The 21,602-nt window shown below is 38.6% G+C and overlaps 1 protein-coding gene across 3 annotated transcripts in view; it reads left to right on the forward strand.

Annotated features, from left to right (window-relative positions):
- Positions 1 to 21,602, forward strand: part of RPRD1A (regulation of nuclear pre-mRNA domain containing 1A) — a 73,006-nt gene that overhangs the window by 43,131 nt on the left and 8,273 nt on the right. The window contains exon 7 of one of the 3 annotated variants that reach the window (XM_073006388.1): positions 76 to 246. The exons of the other annotated variants lie outside the window; for them this stretch is intronic. Coding sequence (XP_072862489.1) covers positions 76 to 171 — 96 coding nt within the window. The 3' untranslated portion in view covers positions 172 to 246. Of the gene's footprint in view, positions 1 to 75; positions 247 to 21,602 lie in introns of those variants that run through there. 3 annotated transcript variants of the gene reach the window in all.

The following is a 21,602-nucleotide window of genomic DNA, read 5'->3' on the forward strand; positions in this document are numbered from 1 at the left end:
TGTTTTTCTTTGAATATATGGATGTATCATAATTTATTTAACTGCTCTGTTGTTACTTTTTTTTTTTTTTAATAGACAAGATCTCACTTTGTCATCCACACTGGAGTACAGTGGCAAGATCAGCTCACTGTAACCTCACACTCCTCCTGCCTCAGCCTCCCAAGTAGCTAGGACTACAAGTGTACATCACCACGCCTGACCAATTTTTTATTTTATTTTTTGCAGAGAGAAGGTTTTGCTATGTTGTTCAGACTGCCTATTTTTATTGCTTTTATATTCTTAACAGAATTTCAGGGAACATCTCTTTAGTTAACTTTTCGCCTGTATATATTGATACTGTTAATTCTTCTGATAAATTTCTAAAGATGAAATCGCTGATTCATGTTAAAGACTTGATCCTTGTTATCAGTCTTATTGCCGTCTTTGGTGATTTCTGAATATTATCTATATGTCTTCTGTCCAAGGCCATTCATTTTCTCCAGAGGGAAACACCTCAGATTTACTGGTTAGATAACATAGGACATCTGTTTTAGAACAGTGCTTTACCTCTTAGCACTGTGATTTGGGTCCCTAAATGCACACACTGTTTTGCTGAGTTTCTCTCTACCATCTTTTAGTTCTATGGGATAAGGGTTTTACCAGATTTGTGTAAAGAGTTTTAGTTGATCCTTATTGTCAACCTTAAGACTCATCGTTACATATTAAGGAGGCTGGTACTTCAAAGTCTGCAACGTATCTACAATTCCTTGGGATGAATTGCATTACTTTTGGTCATTATTTCCTGTTGCAGTTGTCCTCATCTTCCAACAGGTTCGTTCTTCCTTTCCCTTTCCCTTTCCTTCTTTCAGATGGAGTCTCACTCTGTCACCTAGGCTGGAGTGTAGTAGCATGATCTCAGCTCACTGCAACCTCTGCCTCCTGGGTTCAAGCGATTCTCCTGCCTCAGCCTCCTGAGTAGCTGGGATTACGGGTGCGTGCCATCACGGCTGTCTAATTTTTGTGTTTTTAGCAGAGACAGGGTTTCGCCGTGTTGGCCGGGCTTGTCTCAAAACTCCTGACCTCAGTTGATCCGCCCACCTCAGCCTCCCAAAAGAGTGCTGAGATTACAGGCGTGAGCCACCACACCCGGCCTTCCAGCAGGTTCTTGCCGTCTGTGTGCTGTGGTCCACTTTCCTCTGTCTTTATGGATTTCTGCCTGTGTAAATTGCTTTATCATTTTAGTGACTTATTGGGAGGGAGCAGATAAACATGAGTTTGCTCTATCATATAAATGGAAGACTTTTTATGTCTTAATTAAGTAGAACTGTAATATATGTGTTTCATAACTGCTGCCAAACGACCCCCGTCTAAGTGGTTGTCATGTATTACCTAGCTTGAAAGATGATCTTCCTGCTCCCTCTCACAACTTCCTACATCATTGCAACCATATGGATCTTTTAAGAAATAAGATCCCATCACACCCCTCTTTAAAAACTCATCAATGATCCCCCAATACACTTTTGGATCTTATTTTGAACTCATATCAGACACCATTTAACCTCATCTTGTATCATCTCCTTGGCGTGCATTTTGTTTTTCAGGCATATCAGGCATGTTCTAAAATCGGAGTTTTTGCTTTGCTGATTGTTAACAGAGAGAGACTGGAATGCTCTTGCCTCCTGCTCTTCCCTTAGCTGGCTCCTTTTCCACTCAGGTTTATATTCCTATGTCAGATCTTCAGAGAGTCCTACATCCTTTTCTTTTGGTCCCACCTACCCATTCCTCTGGCACCCTCTTCCCAACTGTATTACATTGTCATTTTGGTTTTTGTTTTTCTTCCATATTATTTATTTCTATTAATACTTTATATACTTAGTTTTCATGTGCACCTGCCACTAGGATGTTAGTTTCGTGAGATGAAGAACCTTGTTTTGTTTTTCATGTTTATTACCATACCCTCAATGCTTAGAGTAGTTTCTGTCGCCTGGTAGGCACTCAGGTGTTTGTGTTAAGTAAATGAATGCCTTTAGAAATGTAACCTGCAAGAGGTATATATTTTAAATTGATAACTTATTTGCAACTAAATCAGGAAAGAATGATACTTTAATAAATAAAAATGATTGAAAGACCCTTGAGGATTTTGAATAAAATTTATATCCAACATAATTGGTTAAATCATTTTAGTAGAGTCCAATACTTAAAAAGTCTTAAGTGGGCTGTGTTCAAGGCATGCAGTTTGTAGAGCTGCAGCTGAGCATTTTGAACAAAGGAGTAAATGATCATTTTGAAATTGTAGAATTATTTTACCAGCTTGTGTTTTTTTCCCTTCTGTAGGAGAATAACACTAACAATATGTGAGAATAACATGAATAAGAAATGAACGGTAGTAATCCATAGCATTGTATAAGTACTGAATTTGCAAAGAGTAAAAGTGCCATCTAGTGGAAGAACTGGAGCTACAGATGAAACCAGAGTCCTTAAGCCAGTGTTCGTTCTTTTACATGAAAGTCTGTAACAGAGAGGAATTTACAGTCTATTGCCCTTTGTGCCTGTTCACTCATTCATGGAATGGAAATGTAATACTAATACTAATAACTGTCAAGAGAGGCGTTCATGGAACTCTGATGGTTAAAACAATGATGCATATGGGCAGTTACATTTTCTTGAGACAAAGGAAGTCCTTAATAAACTGGTAACAAAGACTACATTTTGTTGTTACTGTATCAGTTCTTAGAAGTTAGATGAGACTGAAAAGTAGTTTGGAGCCACATTGTGGAAGGCACTTGAATGTCAGGCCCGGTAGAGGTTGATAACAGGCCAAAGGGAAGAAAGGAATGGTGGTGTTGGCAGTGTCTGAAAATGGTTAAAGTTGCTGAGTGGATTGGATTGGAGAAAGATTCGCAGTAGGGAGACCAGATGCAACTTAATTACAAAAATTTATGTTCTGAGCAGTAAAAGCCTGAACTACAGTAGGTGGTAGCAGTGAGGTGTGTGTGTGTGTTTTGAGACAAGGTCTCACTCTGTTACCTAGGTTGGAGCACAGTGGCACAATCATGATTCACTGCACCCTCGACCTCACAGGCCTCGGGATCAGCCTCCCGAGTAGCTGGGACTACAGGCGAATGCCACAATGCCCGGCTAATTTATGTGCTTTTTGTAAAGACAGTGTTTCACCATGTTGCCCACGCTGGTCTCGTACTGCTGGGCTCAGGTGATCCACCTGCCTTCGCCTCCCAAAGTGCTGGGATTACAGGCGTGAGCCACCACATCTGACTTTTTTTTTTTTTTTTAACTGCAAAAGTAGTACATGCCTATCATAGTTGAAAAATCATTGATAGGCACATGCAGATACCATCTAAAATTTTTATCACCCATTAAATAACCTTTGGCGAGATTTAGAAGGATAGAATCAGACTGTACATGCCATTTTATATAGTGTCTTTTTGCACATTTACTATAAACATTTTCTGATTATAAATTTCATTTAATAGCTAAGTTATATTGTTCTGTAGAAGTAGTATTCTGGCTAACACGGTGAAACCCCGTCTCTACTAAAAAATACAAAATAGCCAGGTGTGGTGGTGGGCACCTGTAGTCCCAGCTACTCGAGAGGCTGAGGCAGGAGAATGGCGTAAACCCGGGAGGCGGAGCTTGCAGTGAGCTGAGATCCGGCCACTGCACTCCAGCCTGGGTGACAGAGCGAGACTCCATCTCAAAAAAAAAAAAAAAAAAAAAAAAGTAGTAGTATTTGTTTAGCCAGCTAACTATTTAGTGTTTATATTTCTTCCAGTTCCTTGCTCTTGAAGAACGTTGCTCTAAGTCACCTTTTGGCATTTATGTTACTTCCAGTTTGATACTGAAAACATTGCTCTGAATCACCCTTCAGCTAAGTTTTGGCTTATCCGTGTTAGTCTTCTCATAAATTCCTAGAAGTGAAAGAAAAGAAAAAGAAAAAGCAATAAGGAGATATGGTTTTCATGCTTGAATTAGTGACAGTTTAAGAAAACAGCCTGGGCACGATGGCTCACGCCTGTAATCCCAGCACTTTGCGAAGCCGAGGCGGGCAGATCACCTGAGGTCAGGAGTTCAAGACCAGCCTGACCAACATGGAGAAACTCCATCTCTACTAAAAATAAAAAATTAGCTGGGCATGGTGGCGCACGCCTGTAATCCCAGCTTCTCGGGAGGCTGAGGCAGGAGAATGGCTTGAACTCAGGAGGCGGAGGTTGCAGTGAGCCAAGATTGCGCCATTGCGCTCCAGCCTGGGCAACGAGCGGAACTCCATTTCAAAACAAAGAAAAAAGAAAAAAAGTGATATTCTTTGTAATGACGTGGGGTTGTGGAAATGGGAACTCTTAACACATTGTTGATGTAAATTCATTTGGTCCACTCTGTGGAGGACAGTTTGGTAATAAGTATCAGAAGCATTTATTTTACATAGTTTTTTTCTCTTTGCCTTTTATCAGATTACTTAAATGTATGTAGTGATTTAAAGTAACTAGTAGACCAAATTCTGGGTTCAGTCAAAGGGATGGTATAGTTTTGTTTTACTGTTTTAAAAAACTTCAGGTAAAATACACATACAATTTACCATATTAAGCTTTTTTAAGTGTATATAGGTCACTAGTGTTAATTATATTCACATGATTTTGCACCTTATTTCTAGAACTCTTCGTATTGCAGAACTGAAACACTGTACCTACCCATTCAACAACAATTTCTCATTTCCCCCTGCACCCAGCCACCAATTTTTCTTTCAGTCTCTATGAATTTGACTATTCTAGATACCTTATATAAGGGAAAGCATACAGTATTCTCTTTTTGTGACTGGCTTATTTCCTTAGCATAATGCCCTCTAGGTTCATCCAATTTGTAGTACACATCAGAATTTCCTTCCTTTTTAAGGCCAAATGGTAATCCGTTGAATGTATACGCTGCATGTTTTCATTTGACTATGGATGTATACTTGGGTTGCTTCCACCTCTTGGCTATTGTGAATAATGCTGCTATGAATGTTGGTGTGCAAATAATATCTTTGAGGCTGGGCCTGGTGGCTCATGCCTGTAATCCCAGTACTTTGTGGGTGGATTATTTTATGTCAGGAGTTTGAGACCAGCCTGGCCAACATGGTGAAACCCTGCTTCTACTAAAAATACAAAAATTAGCTGGGCGTGGTGGCTGATGCCTGTAGTCCCAGCTGTTTGAGAGGCTGAGGCAGGAGAATCACTTGAACCCAGGAGGTGGAGGTTGCAGTGAGCCGAGATCACGCCAGTGCACTCTAGCCTGGGTGACAGAGTGAGACTCTGTCTCAAAAAATATATATATATAATATATATATGTCTTTGAGACCCTGCTTTCAACTTGGGGGCATATACTGAGAAGTTGAATTGCTAGATTATACATTAATTCTATTTTCGAATTTTCTTGAGAACTGATATACTGGTTTCCATAGTGCTACAACGTTTTGCATTCCCACCAACAGTGCACAAGGGTTCCGTTTTCTCCACATCCTCACCAGCATTTGCTGTTTTCTGTTTTTGTTGATAGTAGCTATCCTAATGTGTATTAGGTAGTATCTCATTGTGGTTTTGATTTGCATTTCCCTAATAATTGATGATGATGAGCATCTTTTTCATGCTCATGGACTGTTTAGCTTTGGAGAAATGTCTGTTCAAGTCCTTTTCCTAGTTTAAAATCAGGTTGTTTTTCTGTCATAAGTGATGGTATCATTTTAGGTTGATGATATTTGTTGTAGCCAGGAACTAGAAAGAATTTGGAGACCATCTAACTGACTTTGTACTGGATGTGATTCTAGAATCTTTCCTGAAAGATGAGATAGTTTAGCCAGCTTCTGCTTGGAAGTTTCTGGTGTAAAGGGAACATACTGTTTTGAGAGTAGTCTGTTCTGTCTTCTGGACAGTTGCTAGAAATTTATAAGCTTTTTTATTTGTTGAAATATTTATGACACATGCTGGCAGTAATAGAAATTTATAAGCTTTTTAAAGAAATTAGCAAAAAATATTTGTCCAAATACATATATTCTTTTATATATGTATGTGTATGTAGGTGTGTGTATATTTATATACTCTCACTTTGGAGAAAATGTGGAGTACCAAAAATCACAGGAAGATAATAAAAACCACAAATACTGAAAATGTATGACTTGAAACAATAGCCCATTATCAGTTTCTCTCAGACTCCTTCCTTATGGTTTTTTATGGACTTACTTTGTTTATAGGATTCTGGATAGATCATTTTGTTGGTGTTTAAGAAATTTTATTTTTGAAACGTTTTACTGTTTCATTATCATTATTCATGCATTATTTTTCACTTAAAATTTTACTTGATTCATGTGTCAGAAATGTAAAAAAACTTTTTTTTTTTTTACTTGAAAAGATACTCCAGAAAAAAGAAAAGAGAAATTACATTTTAAAATTTTAAAATAAGGGATAAAAATAAAGATGTCATGAAGAGCAACAAAAATGGCCCAGGTCTTTGCATGTCTGAGAATGGCTGTCCTTCCTGTTCACCTGTGAACAATAGCTTGACTGAGTATCTTTTTGTCTTTTGGCCTAGATATTGTATTTTTTTCCTTTATCCTACACTGACTAGCACATATCTCGGATATTGGTCTTTCATTAATTTTGCTTGATAGTTGATGTGCCCTTATATTAGGAAGACCCAAGTTGTCTTTTATTTTTGCTTCTCAGTTTATAGTTTTTTTCTTAAATCTTATTATAGGTATATTGAATGTTCTGACTTTTCATGCTGCTCATCTTTTGTTTTGCCTCACTTTTCTCATTTTCCTTCAGTATTTCCTATGGTTTTGTTGTTGTTGCTATTTTTTGTTATACTAATGCTTCCTTACTGCATGAGAACTCTGCTTGTCTAATGTTGGGAGCGTAGATTGTTTGTCAGATTTCTGTGGTCTCTGTTGAAGAAAGGGATTTATCATTTTGTTTACTTGGCTAGTTCACAGATCTACAACTCAAGTCAAGTTAAGAAGGAATCAGGAGTCGTAGATGTTAGTGCCAGAGTTTGCTGAGTCAGCCCAGATCTGACTGGGACTTTGCCTCTATTTTTGCCAGCACACCAGGCCTGCCATCCAATTATTCTGGTATTGTACTCCCTGAATCCTCCCTGTACCTCTGGAAACCACAGCAGTCACCAGCTGTCCTTGTTAAAATGATGTGGAGTAATGACTAAAATATTCACACCTCCAGAGCTTGGCAGAGTCTGTAGGAATGTTTGGACCTATTTAATGTAAATGCAAAATACTGTTTAATTAGCCTACTAATAAACATTAATGAATTTTTACATTTTTAATTATTATTTGAATAGAGACTCTTTAAACAAACTTCAGTAAATGCAGTAGTCCCCTGCTTATCTGTAGGTCCTGTGTTCCAAGACCCATCGTGAATGCCTGAAACTTGTGATGATACTGAACCTTATACACTGTATATAGTCATGTGTCACTTAGCGATGGGATACATTCTGAGAAATGCATAGTTAGGCATTTTGTCATTGTGTGAACATTGTAGCATGCACTTACACAAACCTAGACGGTGTACCTACTACCCACTGAGGCTTTATGGTATAGCCTGTTGCTTCTAGGCTACAAACCTGTATAGCATGTTACTGTGGTGAATACTGTAGGCAGTTGTAATACACTGGTAAGTATTTGTGTATCTGATAATACCTTCTGGTATACCTCTTGAAGGACCCGAGGCCATTTTACAGTTAACTTTTTTTTAATAGAATATAATCTAACAATAAAAAGTGTAGTAAATACATAAACCAATAACAAAGTCATTTATTTTCATTATCATATATATACTGTATATAATTGTACTGTACTTTTATACACCTGGTAGCATGGCTGTCACCACAAACACATGAGCAATGCATTGTGCTATGATGCTAGGATGGCTACACTAGGCGATAGGAATGGTCACTAGGTGATAGGAATTTTGCAGCTCCATTATAGCCTTATGGGACCACTGTTGTATATGCAGTTCATTGTTGGCCAAAATGTAATGCAGTGTATGACTGTACTGTTGTTTCTATACAGTCACATTGTATGGGGGCAGTAACGTACACAGCACGCTGGATTAAGGGATGATTTTTGTCCTGGGTGGAATGGACAAAAAGATGTAATTATGTAAAATGTAATTATGCTACTCAGAACAGCATGCAATTTAAAACTTAGAAACTGTTTATTTCTAGAACTTTTCATATGATATTTTTGGACCAACACTGACCTTAGGTAACTGAAATCATGGAAGGTGAAATTGTAGACAAGGGTGGACTCTTACAAAATCTTTAGTGTGGCATAAATAGTTTATCACATTTATTTTTGCTGCATATAAGCTATTATTTTACTTACAGACTCTGAGCTTTTTTGTTTGTGGAAGGTGCACATTTTTGGCAGTGTGGCATTGGCATTTTTTGCTTGTGTTAATTTTGGGACTATCTCAAACCTCTCTTTTTTAACATCTGCCATTGTTAATCTTGGAGATATTCATCAGATTCTTATGTAGTTTTTAAAATATATGTGTCTTTTTTATCTTGCTGAACCAGTGTTTTAGCTTGTTGAGTTTTTTAAAAACGTGACTTTTGTGATTTCTTATTTTGGCTCTCTTGGCTTTGTTTCTTCTGCTGATTTCTTAAGGATGTATTTTAATTACAGAAAAAAATAAAAATATTTTTACATGTTGAAGATACAAGGCCAGAAAAGAGGCCAGTGGTTATTAACTTTTCCTGGTTGACTTTGGTCTTATATTAGTAAACATTTGGAGGGGCAGATTAGCTTTGTGGTGAAGAGTGGGGACTCGAGCAGGATTGCCTAAGTTTCAGTTCTGCTTCACCACTTACTATCTCAGTGACATTCGACAACACATTTGGCCTCTGTTTCCTTGTCTGTAAAATAGGGATAATAATTGTACCGACTTTATCTGGTTATTATGGGATTTAAGTGAGTTAGGTGCTTCAACTGCCACACATGCAGTAAATACCTCAGAGGTTTTAGCCCCCAAAAACAACAACAAAACCTGGAGATTTTCTAGCTCGCATATCTCTAGCATTTAACCATGAAATCAGGTAGTTTTATGGGGATACTCGAGTTTTCAGATGTCTGTAGTATTTTTTTTATCTGTAGCTCAGTGGTCCTCCCAAAGAGGAAGTGTGTGTTTTGCTAGTTAAGTCTTAGTATCTCAGTGATTGCAACTGGGTTCCCAAGTTCTTTTAAACTGTTCAATCATTTTTTTGAGATTCTGCCTTATCTGAGTCAAGCCTACTTGTCTGCTGTTTATGAAGTCTGTCTCCTTTCAACTGGAGGTAATAAAGTATTTGCTGTTTACCCTTTTGGCAGTTTTTCATGATTTCTTGGAAGTAGTTGTTTCAGAAATCAAGTTGGTGCAAAGTGTTTTCTTCTCCCCATCTTCCCCAACCTGCCAGTATTCCCAAATATGATTGATGAAATTAGGACTCTTGGATTCAATTAAAGTGGTGTTTTGCCCCATTTCCTTGCCTGATTTAGATTTTCACACTCTTTTGTAGAGAAAAACAAAAGACATTTACGTCCTACCCTTCTATTTTAAGGTATTAGACTGAGTTTCAACTTTTGTTTTGTTTTTTTTGAGATAGGGTCTCATTCTGTTTGTTGCCCAGGCTAGAGTGCAGTGGCATGATCATAACTCACTGAAATCTTCAACTCCTGGGCTCAAGCAGTCCTCCCACTCAGCTTCCCAAGAAGCTAGAACTACAGGCACACACTACCACACCTGACTGATCTTTTATTTTTTATTTTTATTTTTTTTGTAGAGACAAGGTCTTGCTATGTTGCCCAGGCTTGTCTTGAACTCCTGGGCTCAAGCGATCCACCCGCATTGGCCTCACAAAAGTGCTGGGATTACAGGCGTGTGCCACCAGGTCTGTCTGTAGCTTTTCTTTCCTAGAATTTATAGAAAAGAGAATATATGTTAGAATATAATAATTACATAAAACAGTATATTCTGTCCTTATATTAAAATAACTATAAAATTTATATATCATACCATATTATATAGTATACAAAATTCATATTTTACAAAGATGTATGTAAATATATACTAAGTTACATATCTGTTGACTGTGAAGATAGATATAATGAAGGGAGAGAAATGAAATGGAGATGGGAATGAAATGGGGGAGGGACACATGAAATGCAGGGGTTGAGAGGGTGCACTGTGGAGTTACAGAGCTGCACTGTTCCCTAGGCAGCCACCAGCCACATGTGCTGTTTAATCAAAATTAAATAAGAATTAAAATCCAGTTTCTCAGTAGCAGTAGGCACATTTCAAGTGCTCACTAGCCACATATGGCTGTTAGCTACCATGTTGGGTAATGCAGATAAAGAACATTTTCATTGTCACAGTTCTATTCATAATGGTTGATAAAGATTGCCAAAAAGATAAGTATTGATGAAGTAAATAGATACATAGGAAATGAAGAAATTATAATATATATGTAATATCTCTGTTCTAATAAGAGAAGAAATGCTGTGGGTGCCCCAGAAGAGACAGTATTCATGGAAGATGGAACAGTGACAGGATTGAATTAAAGATTTCACATCCTAGCATGTACTGTTGTAAAGGTGGAAGCATTTACACAAATGTTCCATGCCAGAAGTGAGACACCTGGAAGCAGGAGTTTGGAACAACACACAGTGACTCTATTGCAGTGGAAACAATCAGGCGGGTAAACCCCTCAATATCCTTTCTTGGGCCAGGTAGCAATGGTGAGGAGTCTGCCTGTGTTGGAGCTTGGAACAGAGGAAAAGGGCAGTGTCTTCTCCAGGCTGATGAGGGCCAGTAGTGATTGAGATAATCGATATGGAAAACCAGTTGCTGGGATAATCCATGTTGAATCTCTTCCACCCTTCTGACAGCCCAAGTGGGTTATTCATACAGTCTGTACTTTAAGTAAAGATGGTTGAACCACTAAGCATTTTTGGAAAGACAGTACGTAAGAGAAAAAGCTCAAAGGGAAGAACTTTCCCCTAGGAAATAGTTAATACCAAAAAAAAAAAAAAAAAAATTATGTGAAATAACTGCTGAAAATGCCTGAACATCTGGAGTTTCCTCTCCCTACTCCCATGCCCAGTTAGTGTCCATCAGAAAACAGGGTGTCCAGCCGTGTGATGAGAGTATCTTCACTTCTGATCAGCAAAGGAATGTTTGGGAATTCTAGGCAGGTAAGCAAGGAACAACATAAGTAACAGAGTCAAAGCCATAATGACTGTGAAATGAGAGGAGATGAATGAGAGTGGAACAAGTGAGAGATTTTGTGAGATTTTGGAAAACTGGAGTTGTGCTGATGTGGTTTAAACTTGATGTAGTAAATGGTGCTCTACCGTTGCACATAATGCATTCCTAAAAATATATATGAAAATAAGTCATACAAAATTCCAGCATCAAATGTGTATAAAAATATACAGAATTTCAGTATATCAAAATTGATATACCATGAGGGGCAGTTATTTTTTTCCTAGAGAGATTTTTAAAGTTTTATATATATATATATATTTTGAGACAGGGTCTTGCTGTGTCGCCCAGGCTACAGTGTGATGGCACAATCATGGCTCACTGCAGCCTTGACATCCTAGGTTCAAGTGATCCTCACTACTCAGCCTCCTGAGTAACTGGGACTACAGATGCATGCTACCATGCCTGGCTAATTTTTGTATTTTCTGTAGAGAGGAGATCTCTTTGTATTGCCCAGGCTGGTCTTCAACTCCTGGGCACAAGTGATCCTCTCACCTCGGCATCCCAAAGCGCCAGTCTAATTATAATTTTAAAAATTACAGTTACTGATGCTTTTTAAGCACCCAAGGAATAGTTTAAAATTAGTAAAATCATAGGAAAAATTATTAAATGCAGTCAATGCCTTTTAAAAATGTAGCCTCTCCCAGCTAAACAGGAATAAGTAACTTTAGTAGTTAAGTGGAACTGGTCCTCAAGTTGGGAAGTTTAGGTTATTTTTTGTTTTGGTTTGTTTTTTTCTGGAGACAGTCTTTCATATTTCCCAGGCTGGTCTCAAACTCTTGGACAAAAGCAGTTGTGTCTATTTATTTATTTAGAGTTGGAGTCTCTCTCTGTCACCCAGGCTGGAGTGTGGTGGCGTGATCTCGGCTCACTGCAACCTCCGCCTCCCAGGTTCAAGCGATTCTCCTGCCTCAGCCTACTGAGGAGCTGGGACTACAGGCACACGCTGCCACACCCAGCTAATTTTTTATTTTTGGTAGAGACGGGGTTTTGCCATGTTGTCCAGGCTGTTTTTGATCTCTTGACCTCATGATCTGCCCACCTTAGCTTCCCAAAATGCTGGGATTTCAGGCATGAGCCACTGCGCCCTGCCAGAATTTAGTTTTTAGTAGATCAATCTGGAAATTATGTTGATTTTGATGGTGGTCTCATTTTTATTAACTTACCTTAAATCTGTCAAGCAAAAATGTGTAACAATTATATTCTCTTGCTTTTTCATGAGATGTAAAGAAGCAGTGTTCTCTGAATTCCTTTGCATTTGGATCTCTAGAATCTTTTGATGCTAAATTCCAATTCAGAATCAGAAAATTCTCTTATTCTTTTCCTTTAGTATTGAACATAACGTGAGCTACCTGAATATTTGCCACTCAGCATGTCTAATACCTATCCTTGTTTCTTATCACAAGTATCACCCACATTGCAGACCCCGTTGTACAAAACTGAAATGCTGACTAACATCATCATGGGATAGTTCTGACCTGCTTATTAGTTGATATGTGAAAGCCTGAATTTTGCTTCAAAAAAGCCATTCAGGATTAACAGTGTATTGTGTAATAAAGTGGACTTTGTGTGAAAGTTGGAGATCTCTTGTAGATAATTCAGAACTACTGGAAATTTCACAGTACACTTGTAAATGATGAAAGTGTTAAGAGTTTCCTTTGACAGTAAAACACAGGATGGCAAGGGGACAAAACCTGAAAGTAAAGAAGAGAAAAAAGGACAGAAGGAAAACTGGGAAGAGGAAAGAAGACAGGAACACATAATACAGCTTTATTCATGCCTGCCAGAATGTTGTGTCCCCATGCAGAAGCAGGTATATAGGCCAGATGACCCTTTTCCCTCAACTCTGTCTTAGAATGTATCTGTGGGAAGGAGGGGAGCATCTAGGTGTCTCCTGCTAGTGAGCTAGGAGTTCTAGGATTGTCAGGTTCTAGGATTGTTAGGTTGGGCTTAGCCTGCTAGATTTTATTTTGTCTGTATTCTGGCATTTTTACCCCTTTCTGGCTAATCATCCAGCACCATTTCCCTCCATTTGAGGATTTATAGGCACAATTGGGCTGGGGGATGGGGGGGCTCCCTTTTTATCAGGTGATGCTGCCCTTGAAGCCTCCAATAGCTTATTAGTTTCAAGATTCTCAGAATTCTTAAGCCTCTCAAATTAAATCTCCAATACTACATAAAACATTTCTGTACACTACGGGGGTGAAAAATTGCCACTGTCTATACCTAACTGAAACCTTGCTATGGCCAGGCATGGTGACTCACGCCTGTAATGCCAACACTTTGGGAGGCTGAAGTGGGAGGATAGCTTGAGCCCAGGAGTTTGAGACCAGCCCTGGCAACATAGCGAGACCCTGTCTCTACGTAACATTTTTAAAAAATTAGCTAGGCATGGCGGCACGTGCCTGTAATCCCAGCTACTTGGGAGGCTGAGGTGAGAGGATTGCTTGAGCCTGGGAGGTCAGGGGTGCAGTGAGCCATGGTGATGCCACTGCACTCCAGATTGTCTGATCTGTCTCCAAAAAATAAAACCCTGCCGTGGCACTCAAACTCCCTTGTATGTGAGATAATACTCTAAAATTTAATCATAATACTTAGCATTAGCTCTGTGCCAAGACACTGTTCTGAGTACTTTTTCTATTTTCATTAATACTGTGTCATAGGTAGATTCTAATCTTACCTATTTTATAAATGAAAACAGGCACAGAGGTATTAACATTACTGTCTTTAAGGGAAATGTGAAAAAATACATTAAAACCATTCAAACAGCTCGGTCACATTTTGATATATTTTCTTTAGTCTTTTTTTTTTTACAAAAAAAATCATGATTAAAAATGTCATTGTAAACCTAGTTGTAAAAACAACAACAACAACAACATAGTTGTAGCCATGCTGTGTGTACAAAGTTAATTCCTGCTTGGCTGTCTATCTTGATTAGTCTCCAGTGAGTGATACATGGAGTAAAATCATGAACTGGGAATTGAGAGTTATGGGTTCTAGAAGTGACTCTATGAACTTGAATAAATTGTATACTATCAAGGCATTCTTCATTTTCATGCTGTGGATTTCAAACTTAATGATTTATAAGACCTAGCTCTAAAATTCAGTGCCTTTAACTTTTTCCGTATTTGTCTCATAGTTGAATACTTCTGAGTACTTTAATTCAGCTTATGAAAGTGAACTACAGAGTTTAAAATTTTCTTTCCTTGCCTCTTTTTGCTAAGAATTTTCCCTTCATGAAAGCAATACATAATTATTAGAGAAAATTTGGAAAATACTGAAAAATAGAAAAACCACCCACAAATTTATAGCAGTCACTGAAAACCATTATTAAAATTTTCATATATTTTGTTTCACTGTTTTTTTGTTTTAAATAGTTGCAAATATGTGGTTGTATGTTTTAAAAAGTCTTTGTGAAAGTGAGTTGCTTCAACTTAGGTAGCCAGATTTATATTGTCTTTTATTTTTTTAATTTATTTTATTTCTTTTCTTTTTTTTGAGTTGAGTTAGAGTCTCGATCTGTTGCCCAGGCTGAAGTGCAATGGCAGGGTTTTGGCTCACTGCAACCTCTGCCTCCCAGGTTCAAGTGATTCTGCTGCCTCAGCCTCCTCAGTAGCTGGGATTATAGGTGCACACCACCACACCCAGCTAATTTCTGTATTTTTAGTAGAAACGGGGTTTCCCCATATTGGCCAGACTGGTATCTCTTGTTTCTTTCATTTCAAATAAGAGTGGAACTTTTTTAAGGTCTGTTTATCCACATGGGGATAAATAAGTTATTCTTGTTGGATTTATTGAAAGAACTAGGCCTACATAACAAATCAGGCAGTGGATTACTGAAAAGAATATTGAGTCTGGGCGCCAACTCATGCCTGTAATCCCAGCACTTTGGGAAGCCGAGGTGGGAGGATTGCTTGAAACCAGGAGTTCGAAACCAGCCTGGGCAACATAGCAAGGCCTTGTCTCTACAAGAAATAAAAAAATTAGTTGGGTATGGTGGTGTGCACCTGTAGTCCTAGCTACTCAGGAGGCAGAGGCAGGAGGATCATTTGAGTTCAGGAGGCAGAGGTTGTTGGAAGCTGATACTGTACCACTGCATTTCAGCCAGGGTGACAGAGTGAGAACCCATCTTGGAAAAAAGAAAGTAAGATTGGAGGTCTGTCAGTGTGCCATTGTGATTTATTGGTGGAATGCTATCATTGGTAACAATACCTTCTAAATGTATTTAACCCCTCCTAGCTTTTGAAGTAAGATTCATGTTAGAGCTAGAATTTGTCTGGGTATGGTGACTCATGCCTGTAATCCCAGCACTTTGGGTGGATCACTTGAGCCCAGGAGTTCAAGACCAGCCTATGCAACATGGTGAAACCCAGTCTCTACCAAAAAAAAAAAAAAGAAAAATTCTGTGTCTGTCTGTCTCCCTCTCCCTCCCCAAGTTTGGTGGTGTGCACCTGTAGTCATAGCTACTTGAGAGGCCAAGGTGGGAGGATCACTGGAGCCCAGGAGGTCGAGACTGCAGTGAGCTGTGATTGTGCTGCTACACTCCAGCCTGGGCAACAGAGTGAGACCTTTTCTTAAAAAACCAACGAAACAAAAAAACCTTTAGACTTTGATATTTTGATATCATTGCACTGAAGAAGTTTAAAATACAAACCTCTTAAAGCAGTTATATCAAAAAGCAGAATATAGAAGTTTTAACTTTTTGAGTTGCCAGCAGCTTTGAAAAATGCACATATGCACATGAATTTACTTAGAACTTCTGCTTCTGAAACTCACCCATCAGTAGCTAATTCACTTAAACCATGGTTAAGGTACATTTCTGTCGAGTAATGTTCTTGAGAGGTTAGACCATTCGTCTATAACCAGTGCAAATTGAATGGAGATCACTGTGAAACACTGCATTTCTTTCTTTATACCTTTATTTGCCTAAACATTTCTAGTATAAATTCCCTTATTTTGATTTTCCAAAGTTAATTTGCATCAGTATTGTCTGGACCTGGCTTGGCATCACTTAATGGGAGAAAGCACTGAACAAGTATAGCTATTAGCGTGGTGATGCAGCTTGTTTAGTGTTAGGCTACGCTAATAAACTAAGTGATCAGAATGTGGAAGATAGGTTCTATTTCATCAGATGCTGGTTAAACCACAGCAGGGTTTCTACTTCAACTCTGGATTCCATATTACCAAAATGAATTAACTTGCTACAGTGTATCCAGAGGCAGAGACAAGAACAAAGGGCAATGGAACTAAGGTTCCTTGGAGAATGGTTGAGGGAACTGGGGAGATCAGAGCTGGGGAGGGATATAAATTATGTGAATACCTATCTTCAGAACCTTTGAAAGCTATCAGAAAAGAGGATTTGGGTTTACTTCTCAGAGCAGAACTAGGACAAGCGGATGTGTTACAGGTGACAAGCAGGACCACTCTGCCATTTAAAACTTCCTAATGTATAAGGGCTATTTAATAAAGTAGTGAGTTTTAGTCTCTGGCATCTACCTCTATAGCAGATCTTACGCACAGTCTAACTCCTAGCTAGATTAATAACACTATTGACCTGTTTACCTCACTGTTACCTGATGTTCAGGTTTCAATAAAAAATTACAAGGCCTGCTAAAAGTCAAGAAACAGTCTGAAGAGAGAAAACAAGTATCAGAACCAGACTTACATATGGCACAAATTTTGAAATGATCAGACCAACAATTTAAAATAATTGAAATGTAAAGGGGTGTAACAGAAAAAGTAGATACAATGCAAGAACAGGTGGGTAATATAAGTAGAGAGGTGGAAGTGCCCAGAAAAAATCCAAAGCAAATGCTAGGGGGAAAAAATTACCAACACTTTGGGAAGCTTAGGTGGGAGGACCACTTGAGCCCAAGAGGTGAAGGCTGCAATGTGCTGTGATTGTGCCTCTGCATTCCAGCCTGGGTGACAGAGTGAGACTGTGGAGAAAAAAAAAAAAAAAAAAAAAAAAGTGTCTTTGATGGGCAGTTCAGCAGACTGGACACTGCCAAGGAAGGAAGTGGTGAACTTGAAGACTAGGTCTATAGAAACTTCTCAAACTGAAATGCAAAGTGAAAACAGAATGGAAAAGAAGTCCCCACATATAAACAGAACAGCCAAGAATTGTGGGACCATTTGGAAAGGTATAATGTACATGGGCTTGGAATACTAGAAAGCAGGAGAATGAAGCTGAATAAATATTTGAAGTAAAAATAGCCAAGAATTTTAAAAATTAGTGACAGACACCCAACCACCGATCCAGGAAACTCAGAGCTCTAACACCAAGCAGGATACCAAAATGCCTACAATCTCTACTTAGGCATGCCATATTCAAAGTGCAGCAAACCAAAGTAAAACCTTGAAAGAAGTAAAGTAAAAACCTTGAAAGAAGCCAGAGGGGGAATCACCTTACCTTACCTGTAGCATAACAAAGATAAATTATGGCCGCCTCAGCAGAACCATGCAAGCAAGAAGATAGATGATAAGTGTTGAAAGAAAAAACCAACTTAGAATTGTATACCCAATGAAATTATTCTTCAAAAGTGAAAGACAAACTAGTGAGTTTGCTGCTGCTGGAGGTGGTCAAAAAGAGTCTCGTCCTTAAATAACAAGGACGAGAAATGCTGGGTTCAATGTTTGCCTAACTGTATTCGGTACATAAGCTGTTAGCTCTGTAAGATGGTAGTAAGTGTTCAGCAGAAATGTATTTCAGTGATTTTGAGGAATGTTGCAAACCAGATTGTACTCTTGGAACTTAGCAAAGAACCCTATTTTTGCTTACAAATAGCAAAGAACCCTATTTTTGCTTACAAACATAAGCCCAGAATCTCTGACTTTTGGCCTACTTGTTAAAACCTTATGGAATGATGTTTCATGGAACACCCAGTTTGGGAAACACCAGATTAGATGACATTTATGACCCTGAGAAATGGGTTCTTTATTAACTGGATAATATATGTACTAAGTGAGTGAGGCTAAAACGTTACTTAGAAAACAAAGGTAACAGTATTAACTTCCTCATTTGAATATGAGTACATGTAGAAAGACTGATTATGGAGGGTCATTTCTTTAAATTCTTTCTCTCTGCTTGATTTGAAATTTGTTAACAGAAATAACCAAAGTTAAATGCTGCTTATCAGCTGCTGGCTTACTCTCTCTGCTCCATCCTTCCACCCTCAAGGTCAAAACATTATTAGGAGGTTCAGCTTTCCTGACACTGGGCACCTTTTCTGGTTGAACTAGCCCCTTGCTGCCTTTTCCCTAGTGTCTTTATGTTGCTGCTATTACTCTTGTTTAAGAAAATTTATCGTGGGGCCCATATGCTGTTATTCATGGGAAAATGACAACTCTGCTTCACTGCTAGGAATGTCAGAGATGTTTTAAGGACAGAAGTAGACTACCTGATACAAGTCACAGTGTTTCCTTGTTGGATTTTGAGTTTTAGGAACATAACTAGTTCTCCTGTCACTGTGCTGATCCCTTAGTTGAGCTTTCGTTTGGATAACATCTTCAGAATGCCCACCCCCAAAATAATTCCAGGACACGAGAGAGAGGTTAGCATAATGGTTAAGCATGAGGACTCTGAAGACAGATTATCTTAAGTTGGAGCCCCCTTTGGCCCCTGTCTGTTGACTTTGGGTGAAGTTTCTTAATCAGTGGTTAAATGTGATTTAGTTTCTTCATCTGTAATACATGATTAGTAATAATCTATCTCTGAAGGTTAAATGGAGCACTTTGAACAATGTTTGGCATGTAGTAAGATGAAAAGTGTAGTAGCTATTTGGTTAGGGTCACAGTGGTATATGAAATCTTGGAATATATAAAGTTTATTTGTAGCATCTACCCTAATAATTTAACATTACCGGTTTTTCAAAACCCAGTTGACAGTCAGGCATTGGATTCCTTGCCGAAAACCTGATAAATACCTTTTTCCACATGCTTGTTAACAATCTGGAAGATTAATGAAACTTTGCAGTAGTAGATTTCTTAAGAGAATGAAATGAACTAAAGGAAGTGAGACAGTTCGTTAGGTGATACACTAATTCTGCAGTCAAGGGGAAAAAAATGACTGCTCCATCTGAGATGTATAGGATAACCTGTGAAAAGAAATGAGAAAGGATTTGATACATTGGAGTTTATATTTTTAAAATTATCAATTCCAGGATTAGAGACCAAGCTAAATTTGAGCATTTGTTTCCCAGAAGGTAAGGGCAAGCCACTGAGATCTTTATCTCCTTTGCAGTCTGTCCCCTGGGGATGGTAACAGACTTGACTAGTCTGCAGTTTCAGAAACTCCCTGGCGTCATGGAATTTCTTGGCCTTATTAAAAAAGAAAATGGATGTGTGCGTGTTATATCTTGATTAATACTTCAGTTAGTTTTCCCCTCTAATCTGGAAAAGAGGCCCAATTCCAGGACATGCTAAACGAAGTAAAAGTAAATGGTGATGGCTCCTAAAAATGAGAACTGAAGCTTCTTAGTAGTTCTATTGAAGGCAGTGGCTTAAGAAAGACTTGTATGTTAACTTCTTAAAAGAGGCAAAGGACATTATACTACAGATAAATGAGGTCACCGGAGAAAACAAACTTTGTACCTTTTTTCTCTACAAATTCTGCTGTTTTTATCAAGAAATGGGTAGGAAGCCATAGGTCTGCAATACAGTAAGTATGATGCTTAGAATTGACCAAAGCCTTTAATTGACCACTAAAAATACCCATATGGATGTAGTTGAAATTCTCTCTCTTTTTTTTTTTTGTTACAATTATGTAGGAAAGATAAAAGCAGAATTATTAGCAGCATCTGCAAGAAAAAGGCAGCAATGTAAATATTTTAATTTCAGAAATAATATATATTTAAAGCAACTAGAAGTTTAGAACAGCTATCTGGGTCAGTCCTAAAATGAACAAGAATTACAAATTTCAGGAAATTTATTCGCTTAGATGTTCTTAACTGCAAGGTGATTCTGATATCATCTCAGAATGATAACCACAATTATATAGCATTTCCTAATTTGAAAATTTCCACATCAGTTTGGCCACACAGCAGTATAAAATAGTACCCTTATTTTATGAAGGAGACATCTGAGACTTACTTAGATAAGCTTCGGGAGTCCTTGCCCAGGGTTACATAGATAGTAGATTGAGGAAACAGTACTCCATCCAGATCTTCTGACTTCATGGAGTGTTGACTGGGGCGTACTGTTGATACTCAGTCCCCTGCTGGACACTGCAAGTAATGTCGATACATAGAAAGTGTGTTTTCTCCTAATTATGGGTATGAAATTAGAAAACAATCCAGTAGTAATTCAGAAATAACTCATGTAGTAGCATATCTTAGGAAGTTAGCTTGAGGCCAGAGTCAGAAAAGATTCTATGGCAGTGTTTAGTCTTAATGTAGATCTTGAAAAATATATAAAATTTGGATCCTCAATATATACTTAGTATTAACTGTAAAGAAATCTGTAATGGTGGTTCAGATTTCAAGAAGCCGTAGCCCACTTTCAGTGCACACGAGGCAAATCACACTTCCTATTTCACTAGTGTTGAAGTACAGCAGTGTAAAGAAGGCTTCTGCCCTTGGAAAGACAAGACAGAGGCTTACACGTATTAACAACCAAACAGTGCAGAGATAGTTTCAGCTAGGAGCCTAGAGTAAGGATGGTAAGAACAGTGGAAACGTTTTAGGCAAAGTGAAAATTTGCCTGGCTTATGACAGACAGGTGAGCAAAATTTTGAAGAGTGGAGGGGCTTGGATATGATCAGTGGAATTGAGCCTTGGTATGAAGCTGGAACTGCAGAAACTGACCTGAGGGTTGCTCATGACTGAGGTGATAACAAACTTTAGGGTGGTAGTGATGACACTGGTGGCAAGTAAAGGGTAAATTAAGGACAGAAAGGTGGGCCTTGTTGAATGAGGAAAACGGGAAGTAAAGTGGCTTAGGTCAACAGAGTAAGAAGAATGAGGTAAAGCACTGGTTCCCAAATGCACCCATGCCATGGTGCCACCTGAGAACATTATTTTAATAGTTACTTTTTTTTTTATTTTTTGAAACAGTTTCGCTCTTGTCGCCCATGCTTAAGTGCAATGGTGTAATCTCAGCTCACTGCAACCTCCATCTCCCAGGTTCAAGTGATTCTTCTGCCTCAGCCTCGCAAGTAGCTGGAATTACAGGTGCCCACCACCACACCCAGCTAATTTTTGTATTTTTAGTAGAGACGGGGTTTCACCATGTTGGCCAGGCTGGTCCTGAACTTGTGACCTCAGGTGATCCACCTGCCTCGGCCTCCCAAAGTGCTGGGGTTACGGGCGTGAGCCACCGCAC

Source organism: Chlorocebus sabaeus, chromosome 18 (assembly GCF_047675955.1).
Source record: "Chlorocebus sabaeus isolate Y175 chromosome 18, mChlSab1.0.hap1, whole genome shotgun sequence".
NCBI lineage: Eukaryota > Metazoa > Chordata > Mammalia > Primates > Cercopithecidae > Chlorocebus > Chlorocebus sabaeus.